At 40.5% G+C, this 18,196-nt stretch overlaps 1 protein-coding gene across 1 annotated transcript; it reads left to right on the forward strand.

Moving 5' to 3' along the window:
- The first annotated feature begins 3,858 nt into the window (after window positions 1–3,858).
- On the forward strand, window positions 3,859–5,468 carry LOC107144345 (POM121-like protein 2). Its single transcript, XM_015488166.2, has one exon. It carries the CDS (start codon window positions 4,036–4,038, stop codon window positions 5,134–5,136), a length of 1,101 nt encoding a protein of 366 aa, XP_015343652.1. The 5' UTR covers window positions 3,859–4,035; the 3' UTR covers window positions 5,137–5,468.
- The last annotated feature ends 12,728 nt before the right edge of the window (window positions 5,469–18,196 follow it).

Genomic DNA, 18,196 nt, shown 5'->3' on the forward strand with positions numbered 1-18,196 from the left:
AATTTTATTTAATTTAATTCATTTACATTTAATTCTAAGAATTCAACTCAGTTATTGGAAAAGTTTTAAGAATGCTTATAACCAGTTCCAATGTGTGTACACATGTTTTTAAATTTGATTTTTTTGAGATCTAAATACAGATCAAGTATTTCTGATGAAAATGTAGCAACCAAATTGAGATGTGATATAGTATAAGATATACAACAGATTTTCAAGACTTCTACAAAAAAAGGGAAACTGCCACATTAATAATTGTTCATAGTGATTACATGTTGAAGTGATAATACTTTGAGTATATTTGGTAAAATAAAATACTTTATTCAAATGAATTGCACCTGTTTCGTTTTACTTTTTGAACAAGCCTACTAGAAATGTGAAATTACCTATGTGTCTTGCATCATATTTCTGTTTTTAAGCACTGGTACAAGAGGATAAAAGCAAATAACTAAGTAAATAATGGCTAAAATGTGCCATGCCTTAAGAGTATATTTTAAACAGAATAAAATGATAAAAGCAAACAACCATGGGAAATGATCACCAAAGAAGCTAATATTTATGAGTGCTGTGTGACTCCATATTTGCCAAGTGCTTAGTGTATCTTCCCAAGAGCTTTCTGATGACACTAATATTATCTTCATTTTTCAGATGAAAATAGTGAAACTCCACAAGGTTAAATGCTGTCCTGTCAGGTCACACAGCTAGCTAATGGAGAAGTAAATTGCAGATTCCCAGACCACACTTGGTTTGGGAGGAAGGAGGACTCTGAGCTCCGTAGGCTTCCCATGAGCTCCCTGCTTTGGTCCTACCCTGGAGGCCTAGTGTTTTAAGGGTACCCAGGGTTTGTTGTAATCAGGCCTGGAAAATGTGCAGAATGGAAATGACCTTCATGAAGAAAGAAGATCCCTCCAGGTAGGAGGCCAGGCACACCATGCAGGGCCACATGGAGGAGCAGCAGGGTCAGTCAGGAAGCACCAGGGCAAGGGCAATATGTGGGCAAGAGCCTTTATTGGGGTCTCTGTGGCAAGGAACAGGCAAGGCAGGGTAACCTGGATTTAGTATTTGGCTACTTGAATAATTTCAGCTACTGGGGCCCAGGGCCCTTCCCTAGTTGTCTGATACCTGACTACTTGGAACAGAGAAATAATCACTTCAGTGTAACAACCTGAAAAGGGGATGGTTGGGGCTAAGTTTGCATGTGAAAGGTGCACTCCCAGTTGTTCTCTGGAGAGACAGACCCCTGGTGTCACCAAGGTCCCACAAGTCCAAGCATGAAAGAAGAACTCAAAAACATGGTTATTAGGCCCCTGGAATGGGCCCTTGAGGCCTTGGGGACCTGCACTAAAAGCCCAACTTTCCCATCTTTCCAGAGCCCCTGTGGCCCAAGGCCTGGTGAGGCAAGGGGAAGACAAACAGAGGTGGGGGCACCTTTCCCTGCAAACTGCAGACATGTCTGCAAGTACGGTGCTCATCTGTTTTGTGTCTAAGCAAACTCAGTGATGCTTGTAGCCTTCTAAATTGCCAGTCTAAGTGTACATTCAGATTATGATTTGATTTGAGATAATCACCAGGTGGTTGATTTCAATTCATGTTCCATTTCAGTCCTACCATGGGATGCCAATTGTTTTTGATATTTTCTTTTGTTGTTCGTTAGCTACACAAACATCATAAAGAGAGGAATTAGTAGATACCTTCATATCAATTAAGCATAAGGTAATATTTTTTTCTGGCTCACTTGAAATATACTTTATTTTCCAATTTCAGACATTAATAGGCCCTTTGTACCAGGAAGTGTAATTAGGCGACCTGTGTTCAGGTTCTCCTTCAACACTGCTGAGGTAGGGAACTTGACATTTATGATGCTTGTGTTAAGAGCCCCCTGGCCCTGGGTCCCACTGCAGGGCACAGACATGACTGCATTGATGAGCACTGAGCTTTCTAGGTTGCTGCCATGCCACTTGGGACTCCAGACTCAGGAACATACTACTTTCCCCTCCTTTGTTCCTGACACCAGCTCCTTGCAAATCCTTGTGAAAACACCCAGAGGAGCAGTCTTCTTTTCTATAGTCACCTCCACAGGGAAGGAGCAAGAAAAGTCCTATAGAGACTTGATTTGTCTGGCTGTAAAGAACAATGACCCATGTCCCTGTCCAGTCCCCAAGATGAAGTCCTCCACATTCAGATGTTTCTCATGACCAAAGCAGAAAAACTGAGTGGAGGAGACCAAGCAGAAGTAGATGTGGAACCAAAAAAAGGACAGTAGCAAGAGATCAGAAGATCTGTGTAAAGCCTGGTATTGACCCCGTGTTAATTTCTTAGTTAGATGAATGCATCACGAATATATAAGATACCACTGGGAGAAGCTGTGGGAAGGGTATTAACCTCAGCATCACTGATATTTGGGACCAAATCATTCTTTGCTGTGGGAACCATCCTGTGCAGTGCAGGATGTTCAAGAGCATGACAGGCCTCCACTGGATGCCTGTAGAACCTTACCATCCCCTACCCCACCCCCACTGCATACTAACAACCAAAAATGTCTCTGGATCTCCTTTAATATCTACTGAAAACTCACCCCTGGCTGAACACAATTGATATACACTATTCTCTATCATCAACTAACCAGTGAAATCCTTTCTCTCTTGTTGCATGAGAAGAAGGGTCAGGAGTTTGCAGTGTCTGTGGAGAATGTCTCTAATCAACATGGTTTGTTTACCAGTAGAGAGCACATTTATGGTGGTTCACATACTACTGTATGTAGTTCACCAGGAGAAGGCTATGGTTTGTCAAGGCTCTTTACAAGCCAGAATGACACCCACTGGGTTATATTACAAAAAGGATGTGGAGCTCCATGTGGTGGTGCACACCTGTAATCCCAGTGACTCAAGAAGCTGAGGCAAAAGGCTCACAAGTTCTCAGAAAATTAGAGAGACCCGGTCTCGAAAAATAAAAAGGGCTGGGATGTGGTTCAGTGTTTAAGCACCCCTGGGTTAAATCCTCAGTACCAATCAAAAAGATGTGGAAAATTCTAGAGACATGGGAAAGATAGACTATAAGAAGCCAAGACCCTAAAGCATTAGAGTGTCCACTTTGATGCCATTTACTCTCTTAACAGATATATACCTTTGAAGTCATTCTATCATGAAAACTAGCTTTAGAAAAAAAATGATACCATGGGACTCTCTTTTCTAAATCACATAGGTGGAGATCACTTCTTAAATAAGGAATTGGCCCCAAAGTGACCTCATAAGGAATTGAGAGTGTTAGGGATCTCATTCCCTTGCACTCACTGGCTCATCCCACCCTAAGTCCCCTTAGTTCCCTCCACACTCAAAACTTTTGGCACTTCCTCATTAAGCCTATTCAGTGTCTTCACCATTCAGTCTTCCACTTCAAATCTGGACTACATGAATGCCCTAAGTTGAATTTGTTGCCCAATTGCTTGTATTTTTGGCCCCTCCCCCTTCCATTTTGGCATTTGGGAATTCCAAGTTACATACATGCTTTTGAGGGAAATGTTCTCAAAAAATACTGCTTAACAGACTTCCAAATATAAGTACTATAACCAATTAGTAGCCCTTGAACAATTAAAAGTAAATCTTTGAATTGGTGTGAATATACTGTATATACAACCAGAGATATGAAAAATCGTGCTCTATATGAGTAATAAGAATTATATGCATTCCACTGTCATATATAAATAAAAGATAATAAATAAATAAATAAATAAAAGTAAATTCTCTTAGTTGTACATGGACTCCATACCTTTATTTATTTATTTTTATTTGATGTTCAGAATGGAACCTAGTGTGTCAGGCATGTGAGGCAAATACTCCACCAGCTATAACTACAGCCCTGGAGAAAGTTTTGTATTTTCTCCCTGGCAATGTCAGAAATGTAGACACAGATGCGAGGACCCTCTGCCCAGGGCTGTGTCTGAGAGCACCAATGGGGAGGAGAGAGGTTTGAGCTTTCCTTGCGCTCCAGATAGCATGGGGCGCCCCGCGTGCCACTCTGCCCCGTGCTGTCCTCGTGTCCATGGGGCAGGAGCCTGGCGGGTGCCAGATCCCCGCAAACGGCGCCCCACGCGCTTTGCCTGCCTCAACTATCACTTGCTTCTTGTCAAGTTGCGACCACACACACTGTGAACCAGATCCCTACTCAAAGACACTGATCCCACGCCACCGCTCTCACCGGACTCTACGCCTGCACAGGTACCTGGGCACACGCAAGGCAGCCCTAGCAGCACGGCCTTTGAGGCCCAGGAGAATCACCCAGGAGCACCGACCTCTGAGGCCCAGGCCTGCCCCCCGCCCCCAGGACCCTGGCATCTGTAAACCTGCCTCGGGACACCCAGAGCCCCGGGATCGCTCCCAAGCCCTCCACAAGGTTCTGCACAGTGGGGACCACACCAGAGGCAGGAGGGCGGTGGGCACCCCGCCTGGGAGGTACAATCCGCACAGGCTGCCCCTCTGGCTACTCCTGACACCCCAACTTACCAAGGTCCGCCACGAAGGCATGAAGCGCAGACTTCGCCACGCCCCAGACCCAGGTTGGCCCCACAGCCCTTTCAAAGTCCAAACGAATCCCGAGGGTCCAGGGAGCCTCTACAGGTGCCCACCGTCCCAGCCGGCCCCAGACCCCTGTGCCAAGGAGACAGTGCTAAAGTACCTCAGCCAGTGCAACAAAGGGAAAAGGAAGTTTGATGGAGCCCTGTGGTTTGAGGAACCTGAGCCCAAGAGGAAGCAGCAGAGCCCACAGCGCAGACCATCTGCCTTCAGGCCCGTCATCAGAAACGGAGTGGAGCCGTCCTTCCTGCCCAGGCCTGGGCCGCTGAAGAGAAGAGTCCGCTCCAGGGCATCTGCCTCTGTGAGGAAGAGACTGAGCCATGGCCTGCCCTCCAGCCTTCCCGGGGCCTCCCCTGGCCCCTGCCCCACCGGCCCCAGCTCCCAGCCAGCCCAGGACATGGTCTCACAGCCCCTGCTGCAGGCCTGGGAGCAGATGCCCCACTGTCCCAGGAGCCTAGGCCTTCCTCCCCTTCCCAGGGGCCACACCAGGAGGGTCCTGCTGAGCCCGAGCACACTCAGCCCGCTCACCTCCTTGGCTCCTAAGAGTCAGAGCCATGCCACCCTCCTCTGAGACTCAAAGCCACAGTCCCTTTATCCTACAGGCCCCTCTACCTGACAGGAGTCACTGAGCCAACAGCTCACTTCATACTGCTTCTGCCTGACAGGTCTGCCACCCCCAGACCTCTTCTCCCTACACCTGAGGAGCCCAAACTCTAAAGAGACTACTCAGATCACAACCCTGGACTTTCCCCTGCCAGCCCTCTCCTGCCTTCTCCCTGGGAGGAGGCTCACCAGGAAGGTGGCCTTCTCCCCATGGGCTCAGTTAGCTTAGTTAAGTGTTTGTGTTTATTTTATATAGTAGTAATAACAAGAGTTTTATTTTACTAGAGATTGTCATATGCTTTCTTTCAAAATTAAGTGTTTGTTGGAATTTTATACAGTAGTAATAATAGTTTTGTTTTACTAGTGATTATCATATGCTTTCTTTCAAAGTGTTTGTTGGTATTTTATATAGTAGTAATAATAATAGTTTTGTTTTATTAGTGATTGTCATATGCTTTCTTTGAAAGTTAAGTGTTTGTTGGTATTTTATATAGTAGTAATAATAGTTTTGTTTTACTAGACATTATCATATGCTCTCTTTCAAAGTTAAGTGTTTGTTGGTATTTTATACAGTAGTAATAACAGTTTTGTTTTACTAGAGATTATCATATGCTTTCTTTCAAAGTTAAGTGTTTGTTGGTATTATATATAGTAGTAATAATAGTAGGTTTGTTCTACTAAAATAAAATGGTTTTGTTTTGTGTTTGTGACTGGGCCTGTCCTATGCATTTTGGAGGGTCTGATCAGTATCCTTGGCCTCTGACACATAGGTGCCAGTAGCACACCTACAGCTGTGGCTACCTACAGTGTGTCCAGGTAATTTCCAAAGAACCAAATCGCCCTTCGTGGAAGCCTCCAATCCAGAGCTAAATTTAAAAAAAAAAGAAAAGTTTAAGTCTCAATAACATGCTTCCAAATGAAAAAGCTTAGTGTATATATATATATATATATATATATATATATATATATCTCAATCATAATGTCATTTACACACATGTTACATAATTATTATTCAATGTATTTATGATGTAATTTAATTCATATTCATGTATATATCTCTACTTTTATATAGTATAGGTATATCAATTAAATATGAATTAAATTAATTACACTGACTAAAATATTTTAATATATCATTAATAAATATAGTATAGTATTAAATTTAATATAATTAATATTATTCCATTATATGAATTATATAAAAAGAAATACAAAATTGTATTTCTGACATAATAAAGAAGGTCAGAAACTAGGCACAGGGTCATATGTCACCGATGCTGTTCTCTCCATCTAAAGTCTCTTGATACATTGTTCAAACGTGAATTTCAGGTTGTTTTCCGTTGGAGGGCCAGGGAATACAGCTATGAACACAGCAAAGTGCCTTTGCCTGTGGAGCTTGCTTTCTAAGGGTATAGAGGTAGAAGATAAACAAGTAAATACATAAAAACACTTTGGGGTGGGGATAGAAGAGGTGGTGAGCACTCTAGAAACAGTGGGGCTGGAGTAAAACCACAAATCAAGGTTTTTGCTTGAAATTTTCCACTCATTCATCTATGAGGTTAATAGGGCACTACATGTAAATGACATATAAGTAGGGGCTTGGACTCTGATTGCATTAACTGACATGCTTTTGGCATTTGGGGTGGGATGTCCCCTCTTCGGTGGGACTGTCCTGAGCCTTGGGCTAGATTATTTATCTCCAGTCTCACCTCTAATTCCTCAGCACTCTCCAGTCATGGATGTAGGTCCAACCCCTGACACCCACTCTACCCTGTCCCTGTGACTGCACACACGCATTTTCCTGGGTGGAGTCAATACCATCCATACCCAGGTAAAGACTTTATATTACTTCCTTCTCGTTATTTTACATTTAGATGTTTTATTCTTTTTTTAATTTTTTTTTTTTAGTTTTAGGTGGACACAGTATCTTCATTTTTTAATTTTTACGTGGTGCTGAGGATTGAACCCAGGCCCTCACACATGTTAGAGAAGCCTCCACCACTGAGCTACAGCCCCAGCCCAGAAGTTTTATTCATTAGATAGCTTTAGAGTTTACCGAACAGTGACTTATTTGAAATGCTGTCCTGATTTATGATGTAGGTTTTTGTAGACATTAATCCCAAGCCTCCTTTCCACAAAACTTCTATTTCAGCTGTCTGTTAAGATTATCCAGTGGTATTAAACTCTAATAGTACAGTAACATGTTATCCACAAATCCCTTGGCACTTGTCCCTTCCAGGGTGAGGCCCAATTCCTCTTCCCTGAGTGAGAGGCCTAGAGATTCCCTTCTAACTGATACAGGTTTGGAAAGGGAAACTTGCAGATGCCACCTAGTCCAAGGGATGAAGGTGAACATAAAGCGAGGTCCTGTGGACATAATTTACCTGACACTGTATGCTCTCATTTCCTTCTTCAAAATCCCAATGTCTTGGATAAATTATGAGAAAACAGCAGACAATATCCAGTTGAGGACTTTTACATAATACCTGAACAGCCCTCTTTAGAAGCATCAAGGTCATGAGAAACAAGGAAAGACTAAGACATTGTCACAGAGCGGGGAAGGAAAATAAATCCCAAGATGAAAGAGGACATTAACAGAAAATCTGGGGAAATACAAATAAAGTACTGAGTTTACTTAATATTTATCTGGCCATAATTTCTTTAATTTTGATGACTATGCTGTGGTTAGGTGAGATAAGAGCCTTAGGGAGAGCTGGGTGAGCAGGCTTTTCTATATGGGTACGACTGACCCTTGGAGGTAACTTATTGCTTTGGGGACTGCCCAGAGCTTGTGGAAGTTTAGCAGCCTTCCTGGCCTCAACTAACCACGTGTCATCAGCATTTCTCTTTCACAGTATCCTGCCCAACCAGCCATTACTGAAAGCTAGCAATGTTTCCATGTAGTTCTGAAGTCCTGGGGCAGCAGTGACACACACAAAAACACCTCAGGAATGAGAACCCTTGTTACACAGGAACTCTGTATCTCTGCAACTCTTTTTTTAATCTAAAATTATTTCAGGGGCTGAAGATGTAGCTCAGTGGTAGATCATGTGCATAGCAAGTGCAAGGTCCTGGGTGCCATCCCCAGCACCACCAAAACATTCTTTTAATTATTTCAAATTAAAACGTGTGTGTGTGTGTGTGTGTGTGTGTGTGTAAGTACATAGACAGATGTAATTTAACAAGAGCTAAGCAGTTATTGATAAAGTTGCATGGGTACTGTAAAGTGAACTACAGTTATGACATAAAACAAAGCCATGGATAAATCACAATTTCTAATTAGCATCATTGAAAATGACATAACAGATAGAAATGTGCTTTGAGATAAGCAAGATGTTTTCAAAGCCAAGAAATAAACACCCCAACATTATAAGAAAGGTCAAAACAATTAGCCCAAATTTTTAAGTATAGGCAAGGGAGAGCTACATCTATTACGGCTGCAGGCCATATCCACCGCCCCACAATATGAAGGTGTAAAAAGAGAAGAAATGGTTGAGCAGGGACACTGTTCTCTTGTATCCACTGCACCCCAGTAGACAGGTTGTTGGTTTAAGAGTCAGGAAATTAAGTGATATTAACTCACTCACCAATATTTACCAAGAATTAAATGGAAGTCAGTATGTTTAGGAAAAGTTCCTACTAAAAGGGCATTTGAATTCCATGAATCTTTGCAAATTATCAGGTGCAAGAATTTTATGATGCTGAGACCTTTGAAGATCAGGGCCAGTGTCTTGATCCCATGAGAATATTAAAAACCAAGGTGGAAGCCCATAATTCACAAGATCCCAAAGGTCACACATAATTCTATGTCCCATCTGAGAATAGACCCAAGACTCAAGGAGGGCAAAAAGACTTCTAGAATTTAGGTGACTTAAATGATGTCTTTATCAGGAGGGTCTGTAATTCCTTCCCTGCTTTGAACTTCATGGTGTGCAAGCAAAGAACAGCATTTTAAATGTTATCAGCTGCAGGATGATCAGGGTGACTATCAAATAGTTCTTCCACCTGAAACAGAGCAGACTTCTCTGGGCCCTAGGATATGAGAACAAAGCCCAACTCCATCCTGTTCTGTGAACTCCTTTAGGCCTGAAGGGTGGCCCATGTTCGACTCAGTTGTGAAGAAATGAATGAATGAGTTAATTAAAACAATGGATTAAAGGAGATTAACATCTACTCTTTTTACAATTTTTCCCTGTAAGACTCTGTAAAAAACTAAATTGAGCAGGGATTGCAATAAGAAATAAGGGCGGGAAGGAAGGCAAGTGTTTACTTCCTGAGACTTCCCTAGCCAGACCCAAATATACAAAAACTATAGTGAAAGAAGAATCCTGAATAAACTGTGGGTTAGGGTAGCCAAAAGGAAGTATAAATGTGAGGAGAGAAAGTCAGTGCTAAAAAGAAAGTAACATGAAGTATTATTGCACTGGTTTAGTTGTTAGTTTATTAGAAATAAAAGGATACCAGTTCCTTCCAATTAAAGATTATGTGTGACTAGTGACTTTTCCGTGGTTTTTCTTCCAAATGTGACTAAATGGAATGTCCTCCAAGATTTGCACACAATGTAAAACTACTAGACCAACAAGTACTTATTGAGTAAAGCATGTCTTTTAAAAGTGTGTTTTGAAAGAACAATGCCAAAGGCATCACAATTCCCAATTTCAAAATACACTATAGAGCTGCTATAACAAAAACTGCATGGTATTGGCATAAAAATAGACATGCAGACCAATGGAAAAAAATAGAGGGTCAGAAATAGATCCACACAACTACAACCATCTGATTCTCAACAAAGGAGTCAAAAACATACATTGCAGAAAAAGCAGGCTCTTCAACAAATGGTGCTGGGAAAACTGGACATTCTCCTCTAGAACATTGAAACCAGATCCCTATCTCACCAGATTAAAAAAAAATCAACTCAACATGTATCAAAGCTCTTAATGTAAGACATGAAACTTTGAAATTACTACAAGAAAACAGAAGGGAAACACTACAATATGTTGAAATAAGCAACAATTTCCTGAATGGGATTCCAATACGTCAGGAAATAATAACAAGAATTGACAAATGGGGTTACATCAAGTTAAAAAGCTTATGCATAGCAGGGCTGGGGATATAGCTCAGTTGGTAGAGTGCCTGCCTCACATGCACAAGGCCCTGGGTTCAATCTGTAGCACCACCAAAAAACAAAACAAACAAACAAACAAAAACCTTATTTATGGCAAAGGAAACAATCAACAGAGCAAAGAGACAACCTACATAAAGGGAGGAAAATATTGTTTACCTGTTCATCTGATAGATGATTAATACTTAGATAAATATAAAGAACTCAAAATATTTAACACCAAAAGAACAAGTAATCCAATCAATAAATGGGCAAATGAGCTAAACAGAGATATTTCTCAAAAGAAGGACAAGTGACCAATAAATATATTAACATCTTTATTTCCATCAGGAAAACTCAAAATCAAAAGTACATTGATGGGGGGCTGGGGTTATGGTTCAGCAGTAGAGCACTCTCCTACCACATATGAGGCCCTGGATTCAATCCTTAGCACCACATAAGAATAAATAAAATAAAGGTATTGTGTCCAAGTACAATTAAAAAATATTTAAAAAAAAATTTTAAAGTACGTTGATGGAGTAAATTACGTCATATACATTTATGGATATGTCAAAATGAACCCCATTATTATGTATGACTAGAATTCACTAATAAAGAAAAACTACCCTGAGATTCCATATTACCCCCAGTCAAAATGGCTATTATCAAGAAAATAAGAAATAACAAATGCTGGTGAGGATGCAAGGGAAAAGGAACCCTTACACACCATTGGTGAGAATTTAAATTAGTAGAGCCACTATGAAAATAATTATGGGGGTTCCTCAAAAAACTAAAAATAGAAGTACCATATGATCCGGTTATACCACTCCTAGGTATATATATCCAATGGAATCAGAGTCAGATACTACAGAGATACCTGCACACCTGTGTTTATAGAGGCACTATTCACAATAGCCAAGCTTTGAACTCAGTGTAGAGGCCCAGCAGTGGATGAATGGGTAAAGAAAGTGTAGTATATATAGATAATGGAGTATTATTCAACCATAAAGAAGAATGAAATCATATCATTTGCAGGGAAATGGATGGAACTGGAGATTATCATGTTAAGTGAACTAAGCCAAACTCAGATGTGTATCACATGTTTTCTCTCATGTGGAATTTAGAGGGGGAAAGGACAACATGAAAGTAGAAGGGACAGTATTAGGGAAGGGGAAGGAAACCAGGGGGAGGGGAGTAAAAGAAGGAATAAGAAGGTGGATACAATCAAAGCCTGTTATATGCATGTAATGAAAATGTCATAATAAAACCCATTATATGATTGATATGAACCAATAATTATAATAAAAGGAAGAGTGAGTTTGAGGTAATATACTACAATGTCATTAGCATAACTAAACACAAAATCTACATTTTCAAGATGATAAATAATAAATGGGTCTGATGAATTCACTTCAGTAATCACTTTGACCAAAGGTTTTTTTTTATCAATAAATTATATTAAGATGTACACGAGTGGCTTTTTAAAACAAATCTCTACAAAAAAAAGGGAAAATGCTCCCTCTGTCTCAAGTGTGAGAAGCCCTGGTCTGAAGGTAATTCTCTAAGAATTGGCACAACTGCCATTTCTCATCAATGGGGCCAGAAAAAGCCAACGGTATCCAAGGGGTGGTAAGAATCAGGCTCTTGTTTCTGGAAATCAAAAGGACTAAATGGGAGCTGGGCTACTGTTTTACAAGCACAAGACCGTTAATCCCCTTAACTTACGGTGAATACAAGAGCACGTTGTTCCTTTTCAGATCACAAGATTCATCCTTGAATAACTAAGCAGTGGAAGAAACCCATTATATGTCCTACACCATTTAAGAAAGAGAAAGCCAGGTCTCAATTACACTTCTAATTCTCCTGCTAATGGTAAATTATCTAAAAGCCAATAATGAGTAAACTAGGTAGATAAACCTCCCAGTTTGCATGAGAAAGAGTAAACTTTAAACATAGATTATAGAGTCTACAGAAAGTACTTCCAATATTTTGAAACTGCCTTGAAATCATTTTAGTAGATCTGGTCTAAATCTTAATGTAAATAGTTGAGAATACCTGGTTGTCATCTTTAGTCTAAGTCACAAGAAAACTTCAAGTAGCAAGTTCTATAAAAATAGGAGTATCAAGGCTCTTTCTATTCATCCATCTTGCATTCTGCTTTTAAGAAAAACTAGCAAATAATGAGAGAACAATTTGACATCAAGATTTGGAGCCAGCAGCAATGGTGCAGTCCTGTAGTCCGAGCAACTCAGGAGACTGAGATAGGAGAATCACTTGAGCCCAGGAGTTCAAGACCAGCCTAGGCCATGCAGTGAGATAGTGGGATAATATAATATAATAATATTATTATATTATTATAATAATAATAATTTCAAGGAAATTGTCTGATTTCTGTTACACTTAGTCCATCTTTCTGTAATTTCTACCTAGGCTAATTTCTTGGGCATATAACCTTTGCATTTGCAGAAGCCTCTGACCCTAAAAGGACTCTACCCTTGGTTTAACAACCTGCTGTTACAGTCTTGAAATTGTTAATCATTTTTGAAGAAGGGGCCTTCTGTTTTCATTTTGTCCAGGGCCCTGCAAATTGCATAGCTGCACCATGAGAATTCCATACAAATTAAGAATATATGACACTCATGCATTTCTCCTTTATGCTTCAAAGTATTTGACATATTTACTTAATTTCTTTGAAAGATAAAATTGATAGATGCTTAGCTTTTAATGAAACATAAAGTCCAATACACTCTAAGAGCAAAAAAGTAAACAACATTACAGATTCAAGATTTCAAAAACACATTACAATTTGTATTTCAAATGAGCTATCTTTATGACATATGCCTTGCTAGACTGATTTCTTTTAGTATCAGAGACCCTGCTCTCTGATACTAAACTTTTCTTAAAGGGCCAGATGCTACAGCTGTTCAGCTGTGCAGGCATGTGGCATCTGTTGGGACAATTCAACTCTGCATTTGTAGCAGGAAAATCTCCATGACAGGAGATACACAAAAGCCTGAGGGTGTATTCCAAAAACTTTTACATGTGGAGATTGAATTTGGAAATTCAGATAATTTTCAGGTATCATAAGTCTTTTTCTCTTTCATTGTCAAATCACTTAAATATATAAGAATTAATGTTACCTTGTAAGTTGTATCAGACTGGATTGGGCCTTTATGCCATGATTTGCTGATACCTGGTATATGCATGCTTTTACGCTCATGCCCAGCACACAGCAGGACTTCAGTGTAGGTTACTCAATTCCACAGATCTGACTTCCTAGATGGCAATGAAAGAAGAAATAGATGTTTCTCACACCACTGCCTTTGGCCCCTCTGTCAGTGCTTTCTTTCTCACCAGATGGCATCTGCAGCAGATGGTGTAGCCTTCCTGTCACTTCAGGCTCCTAATTAAAACTGGAACCTGCAGGTGCTCTCCTTCCAGCAGGTCTGGCCCAACCAGGGGTGCTGAGTGTGGGCCTATTCCTTCACCCTCTGGGCTCTGCTTCTGCCCTACACTCACTCCCCACCCCCAGCTTCATTCTGGCTCATTTAGAAGTGGGGGCAAGAGAGGTGGGATCAGACAAGACAAGTAAAGAATGGCAAAATGCATTCTCACTGCCCAGGGCCCTCTGTGGCTCCCTCTTGCTGTTGGTGGTCCTTGGTCGTGGTAGGCATCCACAAGCTCNGCCCACCATATACTTATGTCTTAAGTATATACCAATTCTAGATCTCGACATATGAACTGGCTTCCTCAGGAGAGAATGAGCTCTGTATCACTAATGGTAATTAAACCTAATGTGAGCTACTGTAGTAAGGAGGGGGTCAGAGGTGGGTGAAAATGAGAGAGGATTCAGCATTCTCTTAGTTACCTGAATATCTTTAATAAGTTACTCTTTACAATTTGAATTCCTGTTATTTTTGTTTAATTCTTTGTATATTTCAGTATCTTAAGTTTTCCGCAATATTCATACAATAAGAAATATGGGGGTGCTGGGGTTGTGGCTCAGTGATAGCGCACTTGCCTAGCACATGTGAGGCACTGGGTTCGATTCTCAGCACCACATACAAATAAATAAAATAAAGGTCCATCAACAACTAAAAAAAAGAAATATGGGGGGATAAAAGACAACAGCCAATGTCTAAGATCCATGTAGTCAATATCTCTGAAAGGGATATTTCTATTTCTATAGTGTCAGTTTCCTGGGGCTACTGTGGCAAATATTACAGATTGAGTGACTTAAAGAACAGAAATATATTTTCTCACAGTTCTGGAAGCTGAAAGTTCAAGATCAAAGTGACAGCAATGTTGATTTTTTTTTCAGGCCTCTCTCCAATCTCTTCATTGTTATATAGGTGTCCCCAGCCTGTCTTCCCAGGGTCTTAACTTTGTGCACATCTGTATCCTAAACTCCTCTTTCTTTAAGAACACCACTCTTATTGGATTAGGACCCACTCTGATGACCTCATTTGACCATAATCACCTCTTTGAAGATCCTATCTTCAAATACCCTCATGAACTGGGAGTTAGGACTTCAACATGAACTTGGAGGGGACACAATCCAGTTACAATTCAGATGGCACTGTGTCCACATTGCCAAGCTATTGATGTCTTCCATCCATCTGCCATGCTCAAGAGAGGCAGCCTGTGTGGGAAGCTGTTTTCAGTCCTGTCTTGCCTTATGTGGTGCTCTTCTCCAGAGGGGAAATCTGTTCATATAAGGGATGCAGCCTTGTTTACATGAGTGCATGTAGAATCCAGCCCAGCACAAGGAGTGCATCTTAAACACGCCCTGCCTTGTTAAGCAGCCCTCATTACTGTCGCTGGATTCATACCCCCTGGCAGCATGATCAGCATGTCTCTCCATGCAGGGCATCCTGCCAACAGCCAAGTCCTCCTTCCACAAGCCCTCTTCTCCTTAGAGACTTCTTTTTGTTAATCCAATCTCAGCTTAAATGGCACCTCCACAGAGAGGCTGTCCCCTGACCACCCAATCAATAAGTCTCCACCATTGCATCTCAAGGTCAAGGAAGTCAATATTTATTTTTCTTTGTCACACATATTTACCACCAGTCTTTCCATCAGTGTATAGACACCATGACAGGTCACTTAAGTACACTCACGGTGGTCAACCATGTGTTCCAATTTTGGCTTGAGAAATTTCGTGTACCATAAGCCTAGCAATATCTGTTATTTATGTCACTGTGCCTTACACAGTTTGTTGCTGCTTTTTCCTGAAACTTCACACAAGTAAAGGTATAGGTAGGTAAACAATGGTGGCTCCAAGGGATGGGGTTCTTTAGCCCATGTGGGTTTAGTCCATGCTAATACCCCTCAGTACCACTCTAATAGCCACTCCATATAAACGTGAGATTTTGGTGAAAGGGGAACATGCTGTCAAAATGTAATTTCAACATGAATCCCCTATATCCTCCCTAACTATTGGCACAGGAAATCTAAAGTCAGCACTGTCCCTGAGGATAGGTCTTCTCACTGGCTACTGAAAACCGAAAGATAGGTCTCATAGTCAATATGAGATGGATGTTAAAAACTAATTTACATTGCAGTTAAACAACTCCCTTGAGTGTGAAGGAAAAGCTAGCTTTAGACAGATTCCTTTGTACTATCTTCAGACAGGAAAAGGTGATTTTCTGAAAGACAAGTAAAATTCAAATCCTCATTTTAGTTAATAATTTGAACATTCTCTTTCCTCAAAGCTACTTTCATAAATAGAAGGAAAAATAAGTTCAAGCATCGCTCTCCCCTGGGTTCTTTTCCTGTTTAAAGAGCAGAATTATAGAAAGATCTTAAATCTACAAATTTAAAAATCAAGCAAGGCCATTGTTGATAAGGGTGGACATTGACTATTCAGACAGGGAAGGCTTGTTAATGGAATGCAGGAGGTAAAAATGAAGATGTTAACCAAATTTCACCCAGAAAGTGAATTTAAATTGCTTTTTAGGTCTTGATGATGATTTGACCTGATCTGCTCTTTGAAGCAGAAGGGCTCCTCTTTAAACTAAGAGCATGAACTGGCTGGTGATGGGTAGGAGTCCAGTTTTGGTCACAGAACCAAGTCCAAGCTATTTAGATCAGAACAGGATAGACACAGTTCTGGGCTGGTATCTTGCCAGTAGAAGTAACTTATGTTTGGTAAATGTGAAAGAATTGAAAGCTTGTGCATTGGGAATTACATTTTTCTACTAGAGAATTCAAAATGAGGAATTGAGTACATGAGCTGATGAGAAAATGTATCTCTCAGGAGAGGATGAGGAAAGACATGCTGAAATGAAACATATGAATACTGTGACCCACAGTTCTACTCCTGAGTAAATATCCAAGAAATGAAAAATATATATACAAGAATGTTCATAGCAGCTTAGCTACCTGCTGTTCATATGCTTGACACATAATTAGTTCTCAGCAAATTTAGGTTATTGGATCAGACATATCTTTATATTCCACATGTGGCTTCACAGGTCAAGTGGCACATATTAGTTATGTCATCAGTTCAGATTTCTAGTGTATACTATAGACTAAATGCTTGAAGCAAACCTATTTTATTAATACTTTCCATTTTAATCTATTTTACTTTAATAAAACATCAGATTGTGATCTTTAGGAATAATGTATTCAAGCTTAAGAAAATAACTATGTAGAAAGGCCCATTAATAAAGAAAGCACAATGTTATTAGAAAATTAAATTTTAAATGAACATGCTAGTGCCCTACCTCCTGCTTTATCTTCCTGAGCTACTCTGACACTAAGTCTCACTTTAAAAGCATTTTCTTGGAAGAGGCTTGGTTTGGGTCATTCCTAAAGTCTGGTAGTTGTGAAAATCAAAGTTAATGACATATAACAGAGCTGTCCAATGGAACTTTCTGCAATGATGGAAATGTTCTAGATTTGGGCTGCCATTATGGCAACCACTTGATGTAGGTAGCTTGAGCACTTGAAAGAGCAGATGATAACAAAATGTGCTAAACAGAGCCAAATAAGTCCTAATACTTAATGCAACTGGAACAAACAGAAGACAAATCTACAATTAAAAGGCCCCAAGTATTCCTGAACATTTACCCTCAGTCATTTTGGATGATTTAATATTTTCTTCCCAAACTCATAAAACAGTCACAGTCCTAAATTTCAAGGCTGAGCTTGTCTGCAGATTTAGAGAAATAGAAAGTCCTTTAAGCCAAAGACTTACACGACAGAAAACTTTTCATCTCTTATTAAGTTTCAAGGCTACATATCTGTTGACAGAGTTCAGCAGAAATAGCAGTCACCAGAAAAGAGGTCACAACATTCCTCTGGAGGGGAAAACACAAGGCAAACAGAAGACGGAAAAAAGAAAAAATTCATCCTGTACTGACTTAAAGCTGCCTTACCTGTTCTGTGGTCTGGATTAGAAAATCAGAAAAACAAGTGAAACCTCATCTGAAAGACTTGGTGATTAACACACATCATTTGAGCTAATAACTCGCATTAGAGCAGACCATCTCCTATCAGTTACTCATGGAAATCTACAGATTAGTTGTTTTTCCCAAACTCTACCTCAGAAGAATGTTTCCTCTGCTGACAGAATGGGGATCCACCCCCCCCACCCCTTCTGCAGCCGCCTGGTTAAGTGCACAGTGGAAGGAAGGGAGTCCTCAATGGAGGTTTTCCTTGGCATGAACTTTCCACCTTTTCAGGGCTAAACTACCTGGTTCACAGATAGGCTCTTTGAATTTGGGAAGCAAATATCACTCCTTTCTATCTCTGGGGAACAAAGGATGCACTTCCCTGAATGTCCTCTTCTGACTCTCACCTTGGCAGGTAAACATCCCAGGACAGCTTCCACTTCAAACAAAGAGGATGGTTTTGTTTAGCCCTAGGGTTTGGCCATTATTGAAAATCCAAGTTAGTGATATGGAGCGGTGCTGCCCAATGG

The sequence above is a fragment of the Marmota marmota genome, unplaced genomic scaffold (genome assembly GCF_001458135.2).
Source record: "Marmota marmota marmota unplaced genomic scaffold, marMar, whole genome shotgun sequence".
NCBI classification, from domain to species: domain Eukaryota; kingdom Metazoa; phylum Chordata; class Mammalia; order Rodentia; family Sciuridae; genus Marmota; species Marmota marmota.

Bases quoted from the DNA above. Each gene is read 5' to 3' on its own strand.
- LOC107144345 (XM_015488166.2), top strand. From the start codon at position 4,036: ATGGGGCAGGAGCCTGGCGGGTGCCAGATCCCCGCAAACGGCGCCCCA.